This window comes from Coregonus clupeaformis, chromosome 21 (genome assembly GCF_020615455.1).
Source record: "Coregonus clupeaformis isolate EN_2021a chromosome 21, ASM2061545v1, whole genome shotgun sequence".
NCBI lineage: Eukaryota > Metazoa > Chordata > Actinopteri > Salmoniformes > Salmonidae > Coregonus > Coregonus clupeaformis.
In genome coordinates, this window is record NC_059212.1 from 53,148,729 (window position 1) to 53,171,093 (window position 22,365).

Consider the following 22,365-nt stretch of genomic DNA (forward strand, 5'->3'; position numbering starts at 1 on the left):
CATTTCCTACAACCGACAAACCCTTCTGGATTTGTTCCCCGCACAGCGGGCATACCTGTTGCTCCTGGCCGAGATGACCTAAGGCAACGCCGGCGACAAAGAAGAGGAAGGAAAGGGGGACTCCAAGCTAGGCTACATGGCCTCCTCTTCTTAGTATCCTGATGGCTAATGTCCAATCGCTGGAAAATAAACATTGTGAACTCAGAGCAAAGCTTCAATCGCAGAGGGACATTAGGGAATGATGTGTCTTTGTTTTTACTGAGACGTGGCTTACGGACAATACACTTGACTCTGCTATTCAACCAGACGGCTTCTCCCTATTCCGAATGGATCGATCGGCGGCTTCTGGTATGTTTCCTCATAAACAATTCCTGGTGTACTGAAGTTGAAAACATCGCAAGCTCCTGTTTACCTGACCTGGAGTTTCTGATGTTAAAATGCCGACCCCACTATATGCCGAGGGAATTGTGTTATTATCACAGCTTATACCGCTACAAGCAAACACCAAGGCGGCACTCAGCGAACTGTACAAGATCATTAGCCAGCAAGAATCCTCTCACCCGGAAGCAGTCTTTATTGTCGTGGGTGGCTTTAACCAAGCCTGTCTAAAACACATTTTCCCAAAATATCACCAACATGTATCCTTCCCCACAAGAGGATATGCTGTGCTTGACCATGGATACACAAACATCCGTGACTCGTACAAAGCCATCCCCCGCCCCCACTTTGGCCAATCAGATTACGTCTCTCTGTTCCTACTCCCCGCCTACAAGGAGCAACTCAAGAGGGAGCCACCAACACAGAGAATAGTGAGGCGCTGGACAGAGGCTCAATGCTACAGGATCGTTTTGAGAATACTGATTGGAATATGTTCAAAGATTCATCCACCCTGGACTCATCCATCAACATTGAGGAATGAATTTCAAGCAATTGTTACATACCAAAAGACCAGTAGGCCTATGCTAGTAAACGTTGCCCCATTGCTGGTGAGCTTGCAAAGTAAACAGTTAATATTATTGATCACCAAACAATACAGTGCCTTCAGAAAGCATTCACACCCCTTGACTTATTCCACATTTTGTTGTGTTACAGCCTGAATTTAAAATGGATTGAATTGTGATTTTTGTCACTGGCCTACACACAATACCCCATAATGTCAAAGTGGAATTATGTTTATTTTTTATTTTTACAAATTCATGAAAAGCTGAAATGTTTTGAGTCAATAACTATTCAACCCCTTTTGTTATGGCAAGACTAAATAAGCTCAGGAGTAAAAATGTGCTTAACAAGTCACATAATAAGTTGCATGGACAACAATAGTGTTTAACATTATTTTTGAATGACTACTTCACAGAGTTGTGGACTCGAGTCACATGACTTGGACTCGAGTCTCAAATTTGATGACTTGAAACTCGACTTGAAAATAAAATAAACTTAAGACTCGGGACTCAACTTTGACTTGAAATTATCTGGCCAGGTTTTGTAATGTTTTGTCGCTCATTTTGTGGCACAGATTCTCAGTGGATTACTCTACACGCAGCCAAAGACAGTAGCCGCAGCATCGCCCTTGCAAAAAAGGGTGAGAGAGTGCTTTTTTTTTGATAGGCCTACGATACATTTTCATTTAGCCAACCATTTCTTACCCTGCTCTGAGTATGTTTATAGTGAACATGAACATTAGCAAAATTCACGAGGTAGAAGTTCTGTTTGTTTAATTCAATGTATGGTTTCCTTTGTTCATATTTCCCGGGTTATGTAAGAGTTCAGTGTGTCTGTGTCCTATGTCTCTGTCATTTTTGTTGTGCGTAATAGGAGCGCCCACGCCTCAGAGCGAATAGAAATAGGCTACGTGGCCTGCGCTCCACGCTTTGGAGTCAGAAAGTAGAATAAGAAAAATGGATTGTTCCATGTATGCATGGTGTTGAAATATCATTAATAATCATTAAATCTGATTAATACAAATGTACCAATGTAACAATGGATGTGGAAATTGCCTTTTATATTGTAGAACCAGTTTATTGGTTGTAATTGTATGGTCCTGGGGGCCAAGCGCCTACATTATGTAGGCCTACCTGTTTGAGCTCCTGTTAGACAGATTCGATTTGGTTTCTCAAGGGGAGGCTGTACAGTCTTGCCCTCTAACTGTGTCCGTTCAGATTGTATCAGGCTTAACCTGTCCTGAGGCAATTTCTTTTGGGCATTGCCTGTGTATATTTGGTATATCTACTTGTATATTTTGTATGACATGGAGCTTTCACCATTGGATCACCGACCTGTAAATAAATCTACACTGAGCATGTCAACCTGCCTTGCAATACACCCAGTCACTACAAAGATATAGGCGTCCTTCCTAACTCAGTTGCCGGAGAGGAAGGAAACCGCTCAGGGATTTTACTATGAGGCCAATGATTACTTTAAAACAGTTGCAGAGTTTAATGGCTGTGATAGGTGAAAACTGAGGATGGATGAACATTGTAGTTACTCCACAATACTAACCTAATTGACAGAGTGAAAAGAAGAAAGCTTGTACAGATTAAACATATTTAAAATCATGCATCCTGTTTGCAACAAGGCACTAAAGTAATACTGCATAAACAAAGTTGTGTTTGGGGCAAATCCAATACAACACATTATTGAGCACCACTCCATATTTTCAAGCATAGTGGTGGCTGCATCATGTTAAGTGTATGCTTGTAATCATTAAGGACTGGGGAGTTTTTCAGGATAAAAATAAACGGAATGGAGCTAAGCACTGGCAAAACCTAGAGGAAAACCTGTTTCAGTCTGCTTTCCACCAGATACTGGGAGATGAATTCACCTTTCAGCAGGACAAGAACCTAAAACACAAGGCCAAATCTAAACTGGAGTTGCTTACCAAAAAGACAGTGAGTGGCCGAGTTACAGTTTTGACTTAAATTTACTTGAAAATCTATGGCAAGACCTGAAAATGTTTGTCTAGCAATGATCAACAACAAATTGGACAGAGCTTGAAACATTTTGAAAAGAATAATGGGCAAATGTTGCACAATCCAGGTGTGAAAAGCTCTTAGAGACTTACCCAGAAAGAATCACAGCTGTAACCGCTGCCAAAGGTACTTCTACAACGTATTGACTCAGGAGTGTGAATAATTATGTAAATGAGATATTTCTGTATTTCATTTTCAATATATTTACAAACATTTCTAAAAACATGTTTTCACTTTGTCATTATGGGGTATTGTGTGTAGATGGGTGAGAATTTTTTTTGCCGCGGCATGGACTCTACAAGGTATCGAAAGCGTTCTACAGGGATGCTGGCCCATATTGACTCCAATGCTTCCCACAGCTGTGTCAAGCTGGCTGGATGTCCTTTGGGTGGTGGACCATTCTTGATACACACAGGAAACTGTTGAGCGTGAACAATCCAGCAGAGTTGCAGTTCTTGACACAAACTGGTGCGCCTGGCACCTACTACAATACCCCGTTCAAAGGCACTTCGATCTTTTGTCTTGCCAATTCACCCTCTGAATGGCACACATACACAATCCATGTCTCTATTGTCTCAATGCATATAATTTAAACTGTCTCCTCCCCTTCATCTACACTGATTGAAGTGGATTTAACAAGTGACATCAATAAGGGATTATAGCTTTCACCTGGTCAGTCTGTCATGGAAAGAGCAGGTGTTCTTAATGTTTTGTACACTCAGTGTACATCATCAGTCACAGGCTTATTTTGGAAATGTGTTGATAACGTTGTACCCACAATAACAATCCGGACATACCGCAATCAAAAACCCTGGATAAACTGAGATATCTGCACAATGCTGAGAGCCCGTACTGCAGCATTCAATGTCAGCAGAATGAACCCCAATGACTCAGTGGCACGTGACGTGTACAAGGCAAGCAGGTACGAGCTCCGCAAAACCATTAGGGACGCAAGAAGACAATACAGACTCAAACTTGAATTGATGTTTGACAACTCAGACATGCATATGATAAGGACTACATACTATCACAGACTACAAAGGAAAATCCAGCTGTGTGGTGCCCACCGAAGCCTCCCTCCTAGACAAGCGCAACACATTCTATGATCGCTTCAAGGCAGATAATACTGAGCCATCCAGGAACACTGTCACTGCTCCAGACGACCTTGTGCTTTCGCTCTCCGAGGCTGACGTGAGAAAAACTCAAAAGCATGAATACTCCCAAAGCCGCTGGCACAGATGGCATCCCTGGCGCGTCCTCAGAGTGTGTGCTGACCAGCTGGCAGGCGTCTTCGCAGACATTTTCAACCTGTCCCTGTCCCAGGCTGTAGCCCCCACCTGCTTTAAGGAGAACACCATCGTCCCAGTGCCCAAGAAAAACAAGGTGACATGCCCAAATGATTATTGCCCCGTCGCACTCACCTCGGTCATCATGAAGTGCTTCGAGAGGCTGGTTTTAGCTCACATCAAGGCCAGCATGCCAGGCACACTAGGCCCATTCCAATTTGCCTAAAGCTCCAACAGATCCACGGAAGATGCCATTTCCATCGCTATCCACACGACCGTAACACATCTGGACAAGAGGAACACCTATGTGAGAATGTTGTTCGTTGACTACAATTCAGCATTCAACACTATTGTTCCCTCCAAACTCGACACTAAGCTCAGGGCCCTGGGTCTGGACACCACCCTCTGCAACTGGATCCTGGACTTCCTGAAGGGCAGACCACAAGCTGTGAGGATTGGCAACAACACCTCATCCACACTGACTCTTAACACAGGGCCCCCCCAGAGGTGTTTCCTCAGTCCTCTGCTGTACTCCCTGTTCACCAATGACTGTGTGGCTTTGCTTGACACCAACTCCTTCATCAAGTTTGCTGATGACACTACGGTTGTAGGCCTGATAACATATAGGGAGGAGGTAAGTGAACTGGCATTGTGGTATCACAATAACAACCTCTCCCTAAACGTCAGCAAAACAGTTGATTGTTCACTTCAGGAAGCAGAGGAGGGAACATGCCCCGACCCACATCAATGGGACTGTAGAAGACAGATTCACAAGTTTTAAGTTCCTCTGCATCCACATCACTGAGGACTTGTCATGGACCACTCGTCAAAAGGGCGCAACAGCGTCTCTACTTCCTAAGGCGGCTGAAGAAATTTGGCATGCGGCCCTGGGTCCTCTTCAAATACTACCACTGCACCATTGAGAGCGTCCTGACCGGTTGCATCACGGCCTGGTACGGGAATTGCTCTGTCCACGACCGCAAGGCCCTCCAGCGGGTGGTGAAGACAGCCCAGTACATCACTGGGGCCGTGTTAACACCCATCCAGGACATCTACTCAAAACGGTACCTGAGGAAGGCACGCAGCAACATCAAGGACCCCACACACCCCAGTCACGAGCTGTTGTCTCCCTTACCATCGGGCAGACGGTATCGGAGCATGAGCTCTGATACCAACAGGCTCAAAGACAGTTTCTAGCTACAAGCCATCAGACTGCTGAACACTTGAACTGGATTGACCATCTGCTCTGATTCTCCACACCTTAGCACACATCACAACTGCTGCTATCAGACTCTTATTATACTGCTCAATTTATACACTTGCCACCAACCCCCTTCCCAAATACAAGTGTAAATATTGTACTATAAATTGTGCCTTCCTGCATTATACTTATGCTAAAATGTTTATTCTACTCTACTGCCATTTACTTTATGTTCTTTTTTTATTTAATTTTTTACTATTTCTTATTGTTGTTGCATTGTCGAGACGGAACCTGCAAGTAAGCATTTTGTTGGACGATGTATACCATGCGTATCCTGTACATACGACTAATAAGACTTGAAACTTGAAGGCGACATACTGGTAGAAATGAGCTAAGATGGATTTCAGTTTCCCTGCATTAAAATCACTGGCCACTAGGAGTGTTGCCTCTGGATGAGCATTTTCTTGTTTGCTTATGGCCCTATACAGTTGAATGCGGTCTTAGTGCCAGCATTGGTTTGTTGTGGTAAAAAGACAGCTACGAAAAATATAGATGAAAATTATCTTGGTAAATAGTATGGTCTACAGCTTATCAGTAGGTATTCTAATTCAGGCGAGCAGAACCTAGAGACTTCCTTAATATTAGAGATTACGCACCAGCTGTTAAAAAAGAGACACACACTTACTCCCTATAGCTTACCTGACGCTGCCGTTCTGTCCTGCCGATGCATATAATAACCAGCCAGATGTGTCAAATCGGAGGGCCTGTTGTCTGGACCTATGGCAGTCTCTATGGGGGTGCCACAGGGTTCAATTCTTGGGCCGACTCTTTTCTCCGTGTATATCAATGATGTCGCTCTTGCTGCTGGTGACTTTCAGATCCACCTCTACGCAGACGACACCATTTTGTATACATCTGGCCCTTCATTGGACACTGTGTTAACAAACATCCAAACAAGCTTCAATGCCATACAACACTCCTTCAGTAGCCTCCAACTGCTCTTAAACACTAGTAAAACTAAATGCATGCTCTTCAATCGAACGCTGCTGGCACCCGCCCACCCGACTAGAATCACTACTCTCGACGGGTCTGACCTAGAGTATGTGGACAACTACAAATACCTAGGTGTCTGGTTAGACTGTAAACTCTCCTTCCAGACTCACATTAAGAATCTCCAATCCAAAGTTAAATCTAGAATCGGCTTCCTATTTCGCAACAAAGCCTCCTTCACTCATGCTGCCAAACATGCCCTCGTAAAACTGACTATCCTACCGATCCTTGACTTCGGCGATGTCATTTACAAAATAGCCTCCAACACTCTACTCAGCAAATTGGATGTAGTCTATCACAGTGCCATCCGTTTTGTCTCCAAAGCCCCATACACTACCCACCACTGTGACCTGTACGCTCTTGTTGGCTGGTCCTCACTACATGTTCGTCGTCAAACCCACTGGCTCCAGGCCATCTATAAATCATTGCTAGGCAAAACCCCGCCTTATCTTAGCTCATTGGTCACCATAGCAGCACCCACCCGTAGTCTGCGCTCCAGCAGGTATATCTCACTGGTCATCCCCAAAGCCAACACCTCCTTTGGCCGCCATTCCTTCCAGTTCTCTGCTGCCAATGACTGGAATGAATTGCAAAAATCTCTGAAGCTGGAGACTCTTATCTCCCTCACTAACTTTAAGCATCAGTTGTCAGAGCACCTTACCGATCACTGCACCTGTACACAGCCCATCTGAAATTAGCCCACCCAACTACCTCATCCCTATATTGTTATTTATTTTGCTCTTTTGCACCCCAGTATCTCTATTTGCACATAATCTCTTGCACATCTAGAATTCCAGTGTTAATACTAATTGTAATTATTTTGCACTATAGCCTATTTATTGCCTTACCTCCATAACTTGCTACATTTGCACACACTGTATATATATTTTCTGTTGTATTTTTTGACTTTATGTTTTTTTACCCCATATGTAACTCTGTGTTGTTGTTTTTATCGCACTGCTTTGCTTTATCTTGGCCAGGTTGCAGTTGTAAATGAGAACTTGTTCTCAACTGGCTTACCTGGTTAAATAAAGGTGAAAAAAAAAATGAAAAAAAAAATCCATGTCCCTTGTTTAGCCACGACTCCGAGAAACATAGGATATTACAGTTCTTCAGGTCCCGTTGATAGGGTAGTCTTGAACGGAGCTCGTCCAGTTTGTTCTCCAGTGATTGTAAGTTTGCCAATAGAACGGAAGGTAGAGGTGGTTTATGTACTCGCCGACGTAGTTTCATCAGGGTGCTCACACGTCGACCTCTCTTACACCACCTTTTTCTTTTCCGAGTCTCTGGGATTAGGGCCTGGTCCAGGGTGAAGTAGAAATCTTCATCCAAATCGAGGTTAGTGATCGCTGTTCTGATGTTCAGAAGCTCTTTTCGGTCATAGGAAATGATGGCCGAAACATTATGTACAAAGAAAGTTAAGATCAGCGTAAAAAAACACAAAATAGTAGAATTGGTCAGGAGCCTGTAAAACGGCTGCTATCCATTGCAGCGCCATTCTTCATTCTAGTACCAGTAGTGCCCTTGTTCTTGAATAGCCACATACCGCTAGAGTAACTTCAGAGTAACTGTGATATAAATTATATAACCATGTTAGTTAGCTAGGTAGCTAATTGTTTTAATGCAAGAAATTATGTTGTAAAGCTCATTTCTTATAATTCTACATATTTTCACACTGCTTAGGCCCTTGACCAGGGTGGAATATATATATATATATATATATATATAACACAGGTCGGGTGTATTCAGGATTATTTTAAAGTTGAATACAGAGTCAAAATTTGACGACTTGGTTTGAAGTTACTTTGAGATTATTTGGGTATGAAATGTAGAGTATTCAAACTGGGGAACAATGACATACATTGGTTTGGGCTAGAAAATGCTAATATTAACAGTTGGTGGTAGTGGCTAACCATATGATGGATTGCAGTCTCTCCTTTTCCATAAGAAACAAACATGTAAATATGTAATTCATTTAGGTGAACTAGGCTATCCCCGTAAAATAGGCCCATAGAAAATCGTGCCTAGAGGGAGCTTTGCAAGAGGGTTGGCCACCCCTGATATATGTTTACAAATACTGAGGGTTTCTACAAATTACTCGACATTCATGATAAGTCTAATGAATATCAATCTTCAGGTGGTTGAGGCTGATTTGTAAAACAATTACATCATCTTACTCTAGGCACTTGGCTATATTGTCATTTGCTGTCAAAAGGAAGCATTAATTTGTTGACAATTATGTGTACAAAACAGAGCTACAAGTTGCCTTACTGCTCTTTTGACAGTTGAGTTCATAAACTTAGTTCAGCAGATAACAAACACGCCTGTCCAGTCTGCCTGTGGCTGTCTGCTCCACTCTAATCATGAGGGGTGTTTCTTTACAAACGCGCACCAATCTGCCGCTATTCACAGTACTTTTTTCAATGCCTGAGAAATAATAGGGGTGGGTGTGTGAAGCGCGTCAAATGCGTGAGCGTTGACAGCACTGAAAAGCAATGTCTCAGTTGTCTCAAGGCTTACAAATCCTTCTTTACCTGTCTCCTCCCCTTCATCTACATTGATTGAAGTGGAAGTAACAGGTGCCTTCAAAAGGGATCATAGCTTTCACCTGGATTCACCTGGTTAGTCTGTCATGGAAAGAGCAGGTGTTCCTGAATCGGCGTATGAGAACGTGAGTTGATTACCTTGAAAACAACGGGCGGGCAGACATCCAGTTCTTACTACCTCAGTGCTCTGAACACACGAATCTTCTGGAACGCACCCATCGTCATGACGTAAAACGCACGCAGTGAATTGTGGGATTCAAAATGGAGATTGTTATCAAGCTGTCAACTGAAACGTCTTGTCTCGGACTTATTTAACGCATTTTATTTAAATGTCCAGTTGCTGTTCTTCGCACACTTACCAAACAATGCACAGTCTGGGATTGGGTTTTTTCGCTAGGGCCGCGGTTGGTCCAAACGCTTTACTTCGACTCTACTCACGCAATTTCAATGCTAGAAAATGTTCCGAACGCCGGTACCAATGGACAGGTGCTTGGGGCCCAGCAGGATGGATCAAGAACTACAGTCAGGAAGCACGTAAGAATGAATTGGGACAGTATGTTTGCTATCATCTTCCACACAGGACCTTACTAAAAGTTCAAGGGCAAGATACAAGATCGTTTCTTCAAGGTATTGTAACCAATGACATGGAGCTCTTTGTAGAAGAGGAACAGAACGTGTTGTATGCGCACATGCTGAACGTTCAAGGAAGGACACTATATGACATTATCATATACAGGTAAGGTTACATGGCTAAAATGCACTCAACTAATGCCTTATTGTAACAGCTACATCTTGTTTACAGTCAGGCTAGCCATAACCTCAATTGTGGGCGTGGCTTGCTTATCTAACTACTAAGTTTCACATGAAAGTTACTGTGCAGCAGTTAGACTGTTTCAATTAGTTACTAGAAACCCAGGCATTATATACATTTGAAGTACCCCCAACCTGACATTCTTTCTTTTATTGTTATTTAGGTTGAAAGAAGCCGAAGCGGGTTGTGGTGTTCTGGTCGAGTGTGACACCACCATAAAGGACTTCATTTTGAAACATTTGAAGGTGTACAAAATCCGCCGGCAGGTGAAGATCAGCCCCTGTCCAGAGCTTTCTCTATGGGCTGTGTTGCCTCAGGGAACAGCCCCAGGCCAGGAGAGGCCCAAGCCAGGTCTCACTGCCCCAGAAAAAGCTCTGATGTGGGAGGAAGATCCGAGAACTGAAGCCATGGGCTGGAGGTTGGTGGTGGACAACAAAGTCGATCCTCTGGAAATTATTCCATCGTGTCAGCAAGGCGACTCAGAAGAGTACCACAGGCACCGCTATGCAATAGGTAGGACCAGCCAACAAGAGGTTTAAGTGGTGGAAATGGTTTGCTTGCCTCATGTAATACTATGTGCTGTAGCCAACTCTGGCTGTATAGGGTCAACTACTGGGTTGTTGTCATGCCATATACGATAGAACAGTTGGCTGCAGCATACGGTATGGAATATGGCTAGCAGGGCTGTTGGATTCAAGTTATTCCTGTAAGCACACTATGTTTCTATCTACCCGTTTCTCCTAGGACTTCCTGAGGGGGTGAAGGACCTTCCTCCTGGGGTGGCTCTTCCTCTGGAGTCCAACCTGGTCTACATGCAGGGCATCAGCTTCAGTAAGGGCTGTTACATCGGCCAGGAGCTGACCGCCAGGACTCATCACACTGGGGTGGTGCGGAAGCGTCTGATGCCTGTACGCATGTCAGCACCAGCTGAAGGCCTGGAGGAAGGAGTATCGCTACAGACCCAGTCTGGCAAGCCAGCCGGGAAGCACAGGGCCGGGGTTGGAGAGCTGGGCCTGAGCCTGATCCGCCTGGCTCACGCTAAAGAGCCACTGACACTCAAGGCATCTGAGGACACCACAGTGACTCTGGAGGCCTCCGTGCCAGACTGGTGGCCCAAAGACTCTAAAGCCAAATGAGGATAGAGGTATTTATTGACCCCAACAATATGAAACGCACATATGTTCAAAAGAGCCATATAATTTCTACATGGATAGGGTCCACCTAGTACAGTATTTCACTGGTACCACTAGCAACCATGTCTGACATACATTTTACTTTGTTTGCAGTATTAAAATTGCTTTAGTTCCTGAAATTATAATTTGCCTGTTTTCCTTGAGACTATGCTGTTTGCCAGTTGTGCACCACCATTTACTAGCCATTGTCAGAATATTACTTTATGTATCTCTGGTGTAATAAACATACAAGGACACAAAGTATGGATGTTTGTCATTTTATCATCATCTCATTCACACAAAACATCCATAAACGTATGTATTTCAAGACATCAGGCAAGTCATTTGGGCTACCTACCTCTGAAACCAAAGGCTTATCAACCAAATGAATTGATAAATATGCTCAGAAAGGGATTCTGAGTGTCCTACTCCTGGTAAAGGGAGTGCTGCCCTCTAGTGGAGTTTATGGTTTATTTTTAATCTGCTGCAGTAAACTTTCAGGTTGTGAGCTCAGAGTTGAATGGTCCAGTCTCTTAAAGTCTTTGTTGCAGAGCATGCATTCTAGAATGTGAGCCACCATCTGCAGGTCAAAGGCAGCGTGGTGAGGTCCTAACGTGGTCAAGGTCTCTGAAAGATGCTGGGGGTAATTTGAGGAGGTGTTTCCAGAGCAAGAGCTCAAGAAAGACATGCGGTTGTCAGCGATGACCTTTAGGAAAGAGGCAAACTCCCTGTAGTCAATCCCAGAGCAAGACTTCATGATGACCTTGGGGGGGATGTAGGTACTACAGACAACACAGCTTTTAAAAATACATATTTTGTCATACAGTATCTCCAAGTGTTCAATATACCTGGCAAGTCTCCCTCTGGACAGCAGACAGCTCGTTTTGAAGAAACTGCCACAATGTCCACATTGCAGCCATTCAGCCAGCTATGGTTGATAGATGGTGTCTTCCTGCAGGATTATGAGATTAAAGTGGGGTTACTTACAGTTCAAAATTAGCCAGATGAATCAGATAAGCTTATACAGTCACTTGCGAAATTATTCACACCCCTTGGCATTTTTCCTATTTTGTTGCCTTACAACCTTGAATTAAAATTGATTTTTGGGGGGTTTGTATCATTTGAGTTACACAACATGCCTAACACTTTGAAGATGCAAAATATTTGTTATTGTGAAACAAACAAGAAATAAGACACAAAACCAGAACTTGAGCGTGCATAACAATTCACCCCCCCCAAAGTCAATACTTTGTAGAGCCTCCTTTTGCAGCAATTACAGCTGCAAGTCTCTTGGGGTATGTCTCTATAAGCTTGGCACATCTAGCCACTGGGATTTTTGCCCATTCTTCAAGGCAAAACTGCTCCAGCTCCTTCGAGTTGGATGGGTTCCGCTGGTGTACAGCAATCTTTAAGTCATACCACATATTCTCAATTGGATTGAGGTCTGGGCTTTGACTAGGCCATTCCAAGACATTTAAATGTTTCCCCTTAAACCACTCGAGTGTTGCTTTTAGCAGTATGCTTACGGTCAGTGTCCTGCTGGAAGGTGAACCTCCGTCCCAGTCTCAAATCTCTGGAAGACTGTAACAGGTTTCCCTCAAGAATTTCCCAGGATTTAGCGCCATCCATCATTCCTTCAATTCTGACCAGTTTCCCAGTCCCTACCGATGGAAAAACATCCCCACAGCATGATGCTGCCACCACCATGCTTCACTGTGGGGATGGTGTTCTCGGGGTGATGAGAGGTGTTGTGTTTGCGCCAGACATACCGTTTTCCTTGATGGCCAAAAAGCTCAATTTTAGTCTCATCTGACCAGAGTCCCTTCTTTCATATGTTTGGGGAGTCTCCCATATGCCTTTTGGCGAACACCAAACGTGTTTGCTTATTTTTTTCTTTAAGTAATGGCTTTTTATCTAGCCACTCTTCTGTAAAGCCCAGCTCTGTTTTACAAACTAAAACACTTTCAAATCATTGGCCTGCTGCTCTTCAGAGGCAACATACCAGTGAATTCAATACCTTGACATGTGCCAATCCTTCAGATAGACATCCTTTTGGATGTATTCTTTCCAGTAGTGAATAAATTCCTTGAATAGAATAATTTGCTTTGGGTTTGCGTTGTATTCTTTCACATTACTGTTTGCAACAGGAACCGGAGTGTCATCTGCAAGGGGAAAAATATATACATTATGTGAAAACAACTTTAAAATGGGTTATTCGTTCATAACTGCAGCACAAATTATATCAGATAATTTCACAGACAATTATTTTTGGATTTGCAGTACAAAGATAAGTCGAAAATGTGGAGGGGCTGGTTCGTTCATTCGAGCCTAAAAATAGCTTTCTATTTCACAGACTATGATTTTCAGTTTGGATTGCAGGGGAACACATGTATCGATGCACGCGCCCAATATTAATTGCGTAGCTACATTTTGTTTAATTTTTTTTGACATTGTACGGAAACATCTTGGGCATTGTCTGCTAATTCAACGTCGTCTTAAAAATACAATTTATGTAGTACATGTAAGCAACGAAATTAGACATGTTAATTTACACATTTACGTAGCAGGATCATTGTTTCTAGACGGACTGTAAACATGTCTGTACTGAGAACCTGACGTTGCTCCACTTCCTAAACAAATCAATCGCCTGCGAACAGCTGTCTATTTAATTTTACGAATTATTAAACTGACACATTAATAAATAAATATATATATATATATATATATTCAGTTTCCATACAGAGCAACTACTCGAATAATGACTGCTAGCTTTTGCACAATCGATAATATTCTCCCCTTACCCAACATTACAGAACTGTTGCTACTGATTTCCTGGAAAAGGAATAACCCTGCAGGAGCGCACGTGCCAGGTATGTAAAAAGTAAACAAAAACATGTTGACTGGTCGCTAGCTATTTTGTTTGGTTGCAGCTACTCTTTAGTTTGAACACGAATGTAATTTAATGCAAAAATACATTTCATTTTATTTTAGAGGTAAGCTTATGAAGAGGGCTTCTAGCTGGATAGCTAGCTAACGTTAGATAGCTTCCTGGCTTATTATGATTATGTATGTTTTTCTAGCCAGCTAGCAAGCTTAGCGTATAAATAGTGGCACTAACAAAGTAACGTTAGCTAGTACACGGTAACATGTTTCTAGCTGTAACGTTACTGCCCTACAGTAATAGCTAATAGCTAGTCCAAAATATCTTTATTACAATGACATCTAGCTAGCTACTTGAAATACCTAGCAAAATACCTAGCTACAGTCAGGGAAAAAAGTATTTGATCCCCTGCTGACTTTGTACGTTTGCCCACTGACAAAGAAATTATCAGTCTATAATTTTAATGGTATGTTTATTTGAACAGTGAGAGACAGAATAACAAAATAATCCAGAAAAACGCATGTCAAAAATGTTATGAATTGATTTTCATTTTAATGAGTGAAATAAGTATTTGACCCCTCTGCAAAACATGACTTAGTACTTGGTGGCAAAACCCTTGTTGGCAATCAGAGGTCAGACGTTTCTTGTAGTTGGCCACCAGGTTTGCACACATCTCAGGAGGGATTTTGTTCCACTCCTCTTTGCAGATCTTCTCCAAATCATTAAGGTTTCGAGCCAGATTTGACGGTACATGGCCCCGTCCATCGCCCCTTTGATGCGGAGAAGTTATCCTGTCCCCTTGGCAGAAAAACACCCCCAAAGCATAATGTTTCCACCTCCATGTTTGACGGTGGGGATGGTGTTCTTGGGGTCATAGGCAGCATTCCTCCTCCTTCAAACATGGCGAGTTGAGTTGATGCCAAAGAGCTCGATTTTGGTCTCATCTGACCACAACACTTTCACCCAGTTCTCCTCTGAATCATTCAGATGTTCATTGGCAAACTTCAGACGGCCCTGTATATGTGCTTTCTTGAGCAGGGGGACCTTGCAGGCGCTGCAGGATTTCAGTCCTTCACGGCGTAGTGTGTTACCAATTGTTTTCTTGGTGACTATGGTCCCAGCTGCCTTGAGATCATTGACAAGATCCTCCGGTGTAGTTCTGGGCTGATTCCTCACGGTTCTCATGATCATTGCAACTCCACGAGGTGAGATCTTGCATGGAGCCCCAGGCCGAGGGAGATTGACAGTTATTTTGTGTTTCTTCCATTTGCGAATAATCACACCAACTGTTGTCACCTTCTCACCAAGCTGCTTGGCGATGGTCTTGTAGTCCATTCCAGCCCTGTGTAGGTCTACAATCTTGTCCCTGACATCCTTGGAGAGCTCTTTGTTCTTGGCCATGGTGGAGAGTTTGGAATCTGATTGATTGATTGCTTCTGTGGACAGGTGTCTTTTATTCAGGTAACAAGCTGAGATTAGGAGCACTCCCTTTAAGAGTGTGCTCCTAATCTCAGCTCGTTACCTGTATAAAAGACACCTGGGAGCCAGAAATCTTTCTGATTGAGAGGGGGTCAAATACTTATTTACCTCATTAAAATGCAAATCAATTTATAACATTTTTGACATTTTAGTTTTTCTGGATTTTTTTGTTGTTATTCTGTCTCTCACTGTTCAAATAAACCTACCATTAAAATTATAGACTGATCATTTCTTTGTCAGTGGGCAAACGTACAAAATCAGCAGGGGATCAAATACTTTTTTTCCCTCACTGTAGTAGTTCCAAAGCTTTAGGGTCTAATCTTTAATCTCGATTAACATCTTGACCTTGATTCAAATATTCTATGTTATTTATAATATGACATCTGAATTTATGTTCACCCCTCTTTACCTAAGTGAGCATCTGAAGCCAAGCCAAGATGACAAGCCCAAACCGAGACATCCCCATCCACAGCTGGCCAGGCTCCTACTACATCAACAGCGAGAAGCGCTGGGAGGCCGGGACCCTGTCCCTGACCCGCACCATGCTGCGCTTCACCTCAGACCCGAGCAAAGAGAACCTGGTCGGTTTCCGCCTCACCAGGATCATCGAGATCAAGATGGAGTCGTCCAGCTTCATCTTCAGCACTCTGACTGTGTTGGAGCAGGGGAATCTCAAGCACTGGTTTGGCTCGCTGAGGCCCAACCGGGTGGTGGTCTACAATGTCCTGGAGCATTTCTGGAGGGAGAGGTTGTTGTCCCCCTCTACTGAGGTCCAGGGGGTTGAGGCACAGCCCACCAAGAGGAGGGAGCTGATTAACCTGGTGGTAGGGGCTCAGAGACGGCTAGAGGACACAGGGAATATCCTCCACCACCAGGGAGAGCAGTTTGATAACGTTATGCAGGGCCTGGACAAGATCGACTCTAATCTGGGCGTGGCAGACAAGTAAGGAGGATCTTGTTATTGTATTCTATATCTGGACCTTGTCATTCAACTGTTTTTATGTTTTCAAATATTGTACCTAGCCATGGATATTGTCGGAGGTTTTGATGCCTTTCTATTTACATGTCATTGGTTAATCTATAGTAGTAGTTAAAGAATTGAGATTGGATAGCGATAATCCAACTTCTGTCACCATTCTCTCCGTAGGCTACTGGCTGAACTGGAGTCTCCCCCTTGGTGGCCTTTTGGCAAATTACCCTGGAAGAGTCAGCAGGATGCCAAGGCTGAGCATGCTGCCAGAGAGTCTGCTTGTAAGGGAACAGCAACAGGCAAGCACAGAGTGATCACCAGCATACCAGCCATCGTTTCCAGAGGTGGGGACTCGGACCTGAAGCCTGGCTGCTTGATGGTGATGGTCTCCTCATTAGAAGTCCGAGACACAAACTATGTGCTCCTCCACCGCTTTGAGAGGGACGAGGTGGATGACATCCGGGTTCACAACCCTTATGAGATCAGTGTGAGGCAGAGGTTCATAGGGAAGCCAGACATATGCTTCCGACTCCTGTCGGCTAAAATGCCGGAGGCCATGTCTGTGCTAGAGATGCAGTATAAGAGGAAGGTGGAGTACACGAGTGAGTACTCTGCCTTTAAGACGACCCCAGCCACGACCCCAGGTGACCAGGATCAAGGTTCAATATGGAATGCAGGTAAGAAGTGTGGATTTCACCTCTTAAAGTCACAGGCAGGTGTTCTTCTTTGTTTATTTTGCACTGTTTGTGCATTGGTTTGTTTGACCACCAAGTGGCAGTAAAGGTCTATGTATTTTAGCAATAGCTCAGTATACATCTTTGAAATTGCTTTAGGCTCTCTTGAGGCTCAAATCTCATTATACACTCTAGATCAGGGTTCCCGAATAGGCGGCCTGCGGGTGATTTTATTTGGCGCCCCCAGTTTTCTGATAAAAAATAATGTACTTTTTGTTGTTTGACATAAGACTGTAAAATCCCCACGATATCAGCTCAAAGTGTATTTTAATTTAGGAAATCTGTTCCCAAGTATTCCCACGCATAACTAGAGGCATATGTGGTCGTATCCCAATGGAATCAAGGTTTTAAATGATTCCGTGTTTGTCAAATACTTTATTTTTATTTTTATGCCATTTAGCAGACGCTTTTATCCAAAGCGACTTACAGTCATGCGTGCATACATTTTTACATATGGGTGGTCCCGGTGATCGAACCCACTACCCTGGTGTTACAAGCGCCATGCTCTACCAATTGAGCTACAGAGGACCACCTTTATCTGTTTGGGATTCTTGCGGGCAATTAGCTGTTCACAAATTATTTATAACTATGTTGACCCCTGCTCTAGATTATAGATTTATTACACAATTTTGCAGTTTTTATGTTATGAGCTTTCCCCTTTACATTATCATGGGAATACTGTTATGCTCATAAGATGATCATTTGTTTGTTTGAGTTGCCTTCTCATTGTATCTCTGTCCCCCTCCTGTGGCAGCAGGCTTGCAGCAGTACCAGGAGACGGAGGTCCCCAGGACGGTCCCAGCAGGAGAGCTTTCCCAGGTGCATTTGCATGTCCTTAAGCCAGAGGTAACTCAGGCTGAGGTTCAGGAGCTCCGACAGGTGAGAGATCTGAATCTGGCATCTAATTTCTCTCCTTCTGTATACTAAAGCATGTGATCCTACAGAAACCCAATCCTATAACAGTCTAAAGTTATACTGCCCTTACATTGTCTCTTTCTGCTTAATACCTGTCCTGTAGACACCTGTTTTGTATGTAGAGGAAATGCGTGATTGAATAACCATGTTATGTTTCAGTAAATGTATGCCATTTCAATAGCAGGTTTTAAAGAACAAGCATAACTTTGCCTATGGAAATCATGGGAAGATACATGCTCTATTTCCATTCCAAACCAGAGATTCACTAATGACTTAGATTTTTCAAATTATATTTTATATGTAAGTCGGTGAGACCACAAACCAAACTCCAATGGGTTTAAGAGAGAGAGGGAAAGATACATGGCCAGTTATTTGGTCAGACGTCTCTGGTCAGACAGTGTATAAAGTATTTCCATTCAAAGCCTCATAATGTTGAACAGGGTGAGCTCCATGCATGGTCTATGGTCGCAAGACATAAACAGTGACGCAAATGCAGTCAATTATTTTTCATTTAACACATTATTATAAGTTGCTCAGAATGGTGTATTCCATGTTAAACCTCTTCGAAACACAACATTTTGTGTATATCTAAGACCACATATGTAATTGGTTGGTGAACCGTTACAAGTATGTTGTCATTTTCATAATCCTCCTGAAACATAGGCTACAGTCTCTCCAGACTTGGATGTTTTTTACTGTCCCATAAGCAATTCTATAAAGCTGAAGGAAGCTGAGATTGAATGAACCTTTTGTGGAAACTGCGTTTACAACAGAATAGTTAGTTACGTATTACAAGTTAAGTATTGACCACTTCAGAATGGTCTCAATACGATTGTATCTCAATATAGTTTTATATATAATCATTTTACAAACAAATCGATCATGTAAGTGACGTTTTTCTCAATTAGTCTGTGTACAATTCAGGGTTGTGTATTCTTTCTCTATCAGTGGATTACTATGTAGTGCTGATAAGTCTTAATGGTAAGTCTTAACTACAAAGCCTACCACTTTCTCAAGTGGTACAATAGTACACTTTTTGACACACCCAACCCTGATGATTAGAACCTATAGTGAGAGCCCCTCGTTGAGAGCCACTTTCAACCTTATTTCCTACCCAAGTGTATAGCAAATAGCCCCTTTTGTCAAAAGATATTTGATACAGATTATCAGTTGGTTTATTGTTCAAATCAGTTAAATATTTACAGTTCTTTATGTCCTAAACAAATTCCTACGAGTCACCACACCTCACCTTTCGTCAGTTTACTGAGGTTATTAGCCTACTTTTTTTAAAAACTTGTGTGTATTTTACTAACATATCTGACTGTTTATGTTAATACACCCAAACAAACCTAATTTTCAAGCAGTGGTGTGATGATATCGAACTTAAGCAGTAGGATTGAGTTAAATGTCCTGTGCACATTGTTGCTGTGTGTCCACACTTACTGGCAGTTAAAAACTGACATGTCAATGGGTGTGTGTGATAATGTGTAGGATAATATTAGTTTAGAAACCACGGTGGTGGGGTTTGGAGGGAATGTTTATAAGGTTTTGCTTGGCACAACGCAGTTTATTTTAGTTGTTCCATTGACCATTATGTACACAGTTGTTGGAGCTTGGAGATGGAGTTGCAGAATTCCCTGAACACACAGAAAGTTTAAATAACATTTAATTGACTTGTTTGTTATCGATGACCAGAGGAGATCTCTGTAAAACCACCATGTGCTTGAGTATCGTATACTAGTCACATTGATATTGTTTCACATGGAGATTGTGTCATGAACTAGCGATGTAAATACAGTTATTATAGATCGTTTTCATTCATTCTGTCTTCTTGGCCCCAGCAGGCAGTGGAAGAAGAATTATGACTGAGAAAAAAGTGTTATTCCTCCTCTCTGCTCATCTCCCCCGTCTTTTCCACTGACTGACTCACTCCCTCTCCTCTCAGGACATAACGCCTAGAGAAGACACTTTTTCCCCCACAACAAGAAACAAGATTACTCCCACAGACCTAGGTCAAATACATATGTCAAATACTTGAGCTGCGCTTGATTTACTTTGCCCTGTAAAATGGAACAAAATGGATCCAGAAGTGCGAACCACAAGCTAAATCAAATGTATGTATGTGTGTGTGCCTATATGTCTCTCTCCCTACTCTCTCAGATGCTGATGCAGCTGAAAAACCTGGCTCTGGAGGCTGAGACAGAGCTGGAGAGGCAAGACGAGGCCCTGGATGTTCTGACCACCTCTACAGACCGGGCCACCATGCACATAGACAAACACACCTGCCGCATGAAGAGACTGCTGTAACTCACACACCAGTCAGCCAGCCAACCGGCTCACTTACAATGCAATGCAGAAATGCACTGTGAGTTGCCATTGCCTTACGACAAATGTATTCTCTAAGATAGTTGTTGTACTGTACCTCCTATATTTGAGGTTCCATAACCATTGAAACCAGATTTTACCGTCTGCTTGGTTGTAACACGTGAAGTTATGTCTTAGCCTCAGGTGTAGTCATACACCCTTAACTCATTGTAACGTGTAAAATATAGAAATTGATGTTCCTCTCAATGTGGTAATTACCGACCAGTCCACTAGATGGCATTTACATCAAGGTGAGGAAGTGTTCACTCCCATCAGCACTTTGTGGAGATATCGTCCTTTTAGCACTGACAAACCAGGAATAGATCCAAACCTGGTTGTTGTTGATGGGAGATGGAATCCCTGGGTTGGACAGACAGAATGGTCTCTGTCACACATGTATACCATGGTTTCTGATGTACTTAAATCACGGTGAGGAACGATTGTCATGTGTTTTTTCCTTCTTATTTTTCAGGTGTAGGTGTCAGTGAAGCCATCCCCTCCCTCCATGCACATGGTTTCCCTCCAGCTCCACCTGTTGCATGTCCCCATGTTGCTGCTGAGTAAGCGATGCATCGAGTGGGATCACTGCATTATAATCCAGGTTTGCAGTGGGTATGTAACATGTAGCAAAGTCCCTTGGAACTGTGTCGCTTGAAACACACAGAATACTGTACAGAGCTCCTACTCTAAGTCAATTCCTATTCCATAATGTACCGTACTAGAAAAAGCAGGCAGCAACTCACAATAGGTTATTTCTCTAACATTGTCACTGGATTTAGGAATATCTGTATAATCTTATGTGTCTATTAATGACTCGCATATTTTGATGCTGTAGTGTACTCTATGTTGTACTGGAATTTATTTATTGTCTCGTTTCATATGTGAACTTGCGATAAACTGTTATTTAAACTCAATATCTGGTAAATAATGCTTTTCTCCGTACATTTCATGCTAATGTACTGTAGAGAGCAGAGGAAGTATTTGAGTGGCGCGTAATTATCCAATAAAATATGTTTACATAGAAGACAGACGATTGGCTTTAAGTAGTACAATACAACCTGCCCAGTTTATAAAAGCCAATATACACTGAACAAAAATCTAAATGCAACATGTTAACCGTTGGTCCCATGTTTCATAAGCTGAAATAAAAGATCCTAGAAATTTTCCATGCGCACAAAAAGCTTATTTCTCTCAAATTTTGTGCGCAAATTTGTTTACATCCCTGTTAGTGAGCATTTCTCCTTTGCCAAGATAATCCATCCACCTGACAGGTGTGGCATATCAAGAAGCTGATTAAACAGTTTGATCATTACACAGGTGCACCTTGTGCTGGGGACAAGAAAAGGCTGCTCTAAAATGTGCAGTTTTGTCACAACACAATACCACAGATGTCTCAAGTTTTGAGGGAGCGTGCAATTGGCATGCTGACTGCAGGAATGTCCACCAGAGCTGTTACCAGAGAATACAATGTTATTTTCTCTACCATAAGCCGCCTCCAACATCGTTTTAGAGAACAACTGCAGACCACGTGTAACCACGCCAGCCCAGGACGTCCACATCCGTCTTTTTCACCTGCGGTATCGTCTGGGACCAGCCACCGGGACAGCTGATGAAACTATGGGTTTGCACAACCGAAGAATATCTGCACAAACTGTCAGAAACTTGACCTGACTGCAGTTCGGTGTTGTAACTGACTTCATTGGGCAAATGCTCACCTTCGATGGCCACTGGCAATGCTGGAAAAGTGTGCTCTTCACAGATGAATCCCGGTTTCAACTGTACCGGGCAGGTGGCGTGTATGACGTCGTGTGGGCGAGCGGTTTGCTGATGTCAACGTTGTGAACAGAGTGCCCCATGGTGGGGTTATGGTATGGGCAGGCAAAAGCTACAGACAATGAACACAATTGCATTTTATCAATGGCAATTTGAATACACAGAGATACCGTGACAAGATCCTGAAGCCCATTATCATGCCATTCATCCGCCGCCA

The 22,365-nt window shown here is 42.9% G+C and overlaps 2 protein-coding genes and 1 long non-coding RNA gene across 4 annotated transcripts; 2 read left to right on the forward strand and 1 right to left on the reverse strand.

Annotated features, from left to right (window-relative positions):
* The first annotated feature begins 9,151 nt into the window (after positions 1–9,151).
* iba57 (iron-sulfur cluster assembly factor IBA57) lies at positions 9,152–11,296 on the forward strand. Its single transcript, XM_041841242.2, has 3 exons — positions 9,152–9,785; positions 10,024–10,373; positions 10,605–11,296. The coding sequence occupies exons 1-3, from the start codon at positions 9,379–9,381 to the stop codon at positions 10,994–10,996; spliced, it is 1,149 nt and encodes a 382-aa protein (XP_041697176.1). The 5' UTR covers positions 9,152–9,378; the 3' UTR covers positions 10,997–11,296.
* A 2-nt stretch (positions 11,297–11,298) lies between these two features.
* Positions 11,299–13,340, reverse strand: LOC121534659. The gene is made up of 3 exons (XR_005994656.1): positions 13,050–13,340; positions 11,881–11,984; positions 11,299–11,738 (listed from the first exon to the last, which is right to left on the reverse strand). It is a non-coding gene; the product is annotated as an uncharacterized LOC121534659 (long non-coding RNA).
* Positions 13,341–13,664: 324 nt separating this feature from the next.
* Positions 13,665–21,399, forward strand: LOC121534657 (synaptosomal-associated protein 47). Of its 2 annotated transcripts, none has more exons than XM_041841240.2 (6): positions 13,665–13,902; positions 15,807–16,335; positions 16,540–17,039; positions 17,851–17,975; positions 20,172–20,376; positions 20,848–21,399. In XM_041841240.2, exons 2-5 carry the CDS (start codon positions 15,830–15,832, stop codon positions 20,316–20,318), a joined length of 1,278 nt encoding a protein of 425 aa, XP_041697174.1. In that variant the 5' UTR covers positions 13,665–13,902; positions 15,807–15,829; the 3' UTR covers positions 20,319–20,376; positions 20,848–21,399. The 2 variants fall into 2 exon arrangements, with proteins under 2 accessions (XP_041697174.1, XP_041697175.1); XM_041841241.2 differs by having other exon boundaries at positions 17,854–17,975.
* The last annotated feature ends 966 nt before the right edge of the window (positions 21,400–22,365 follow it).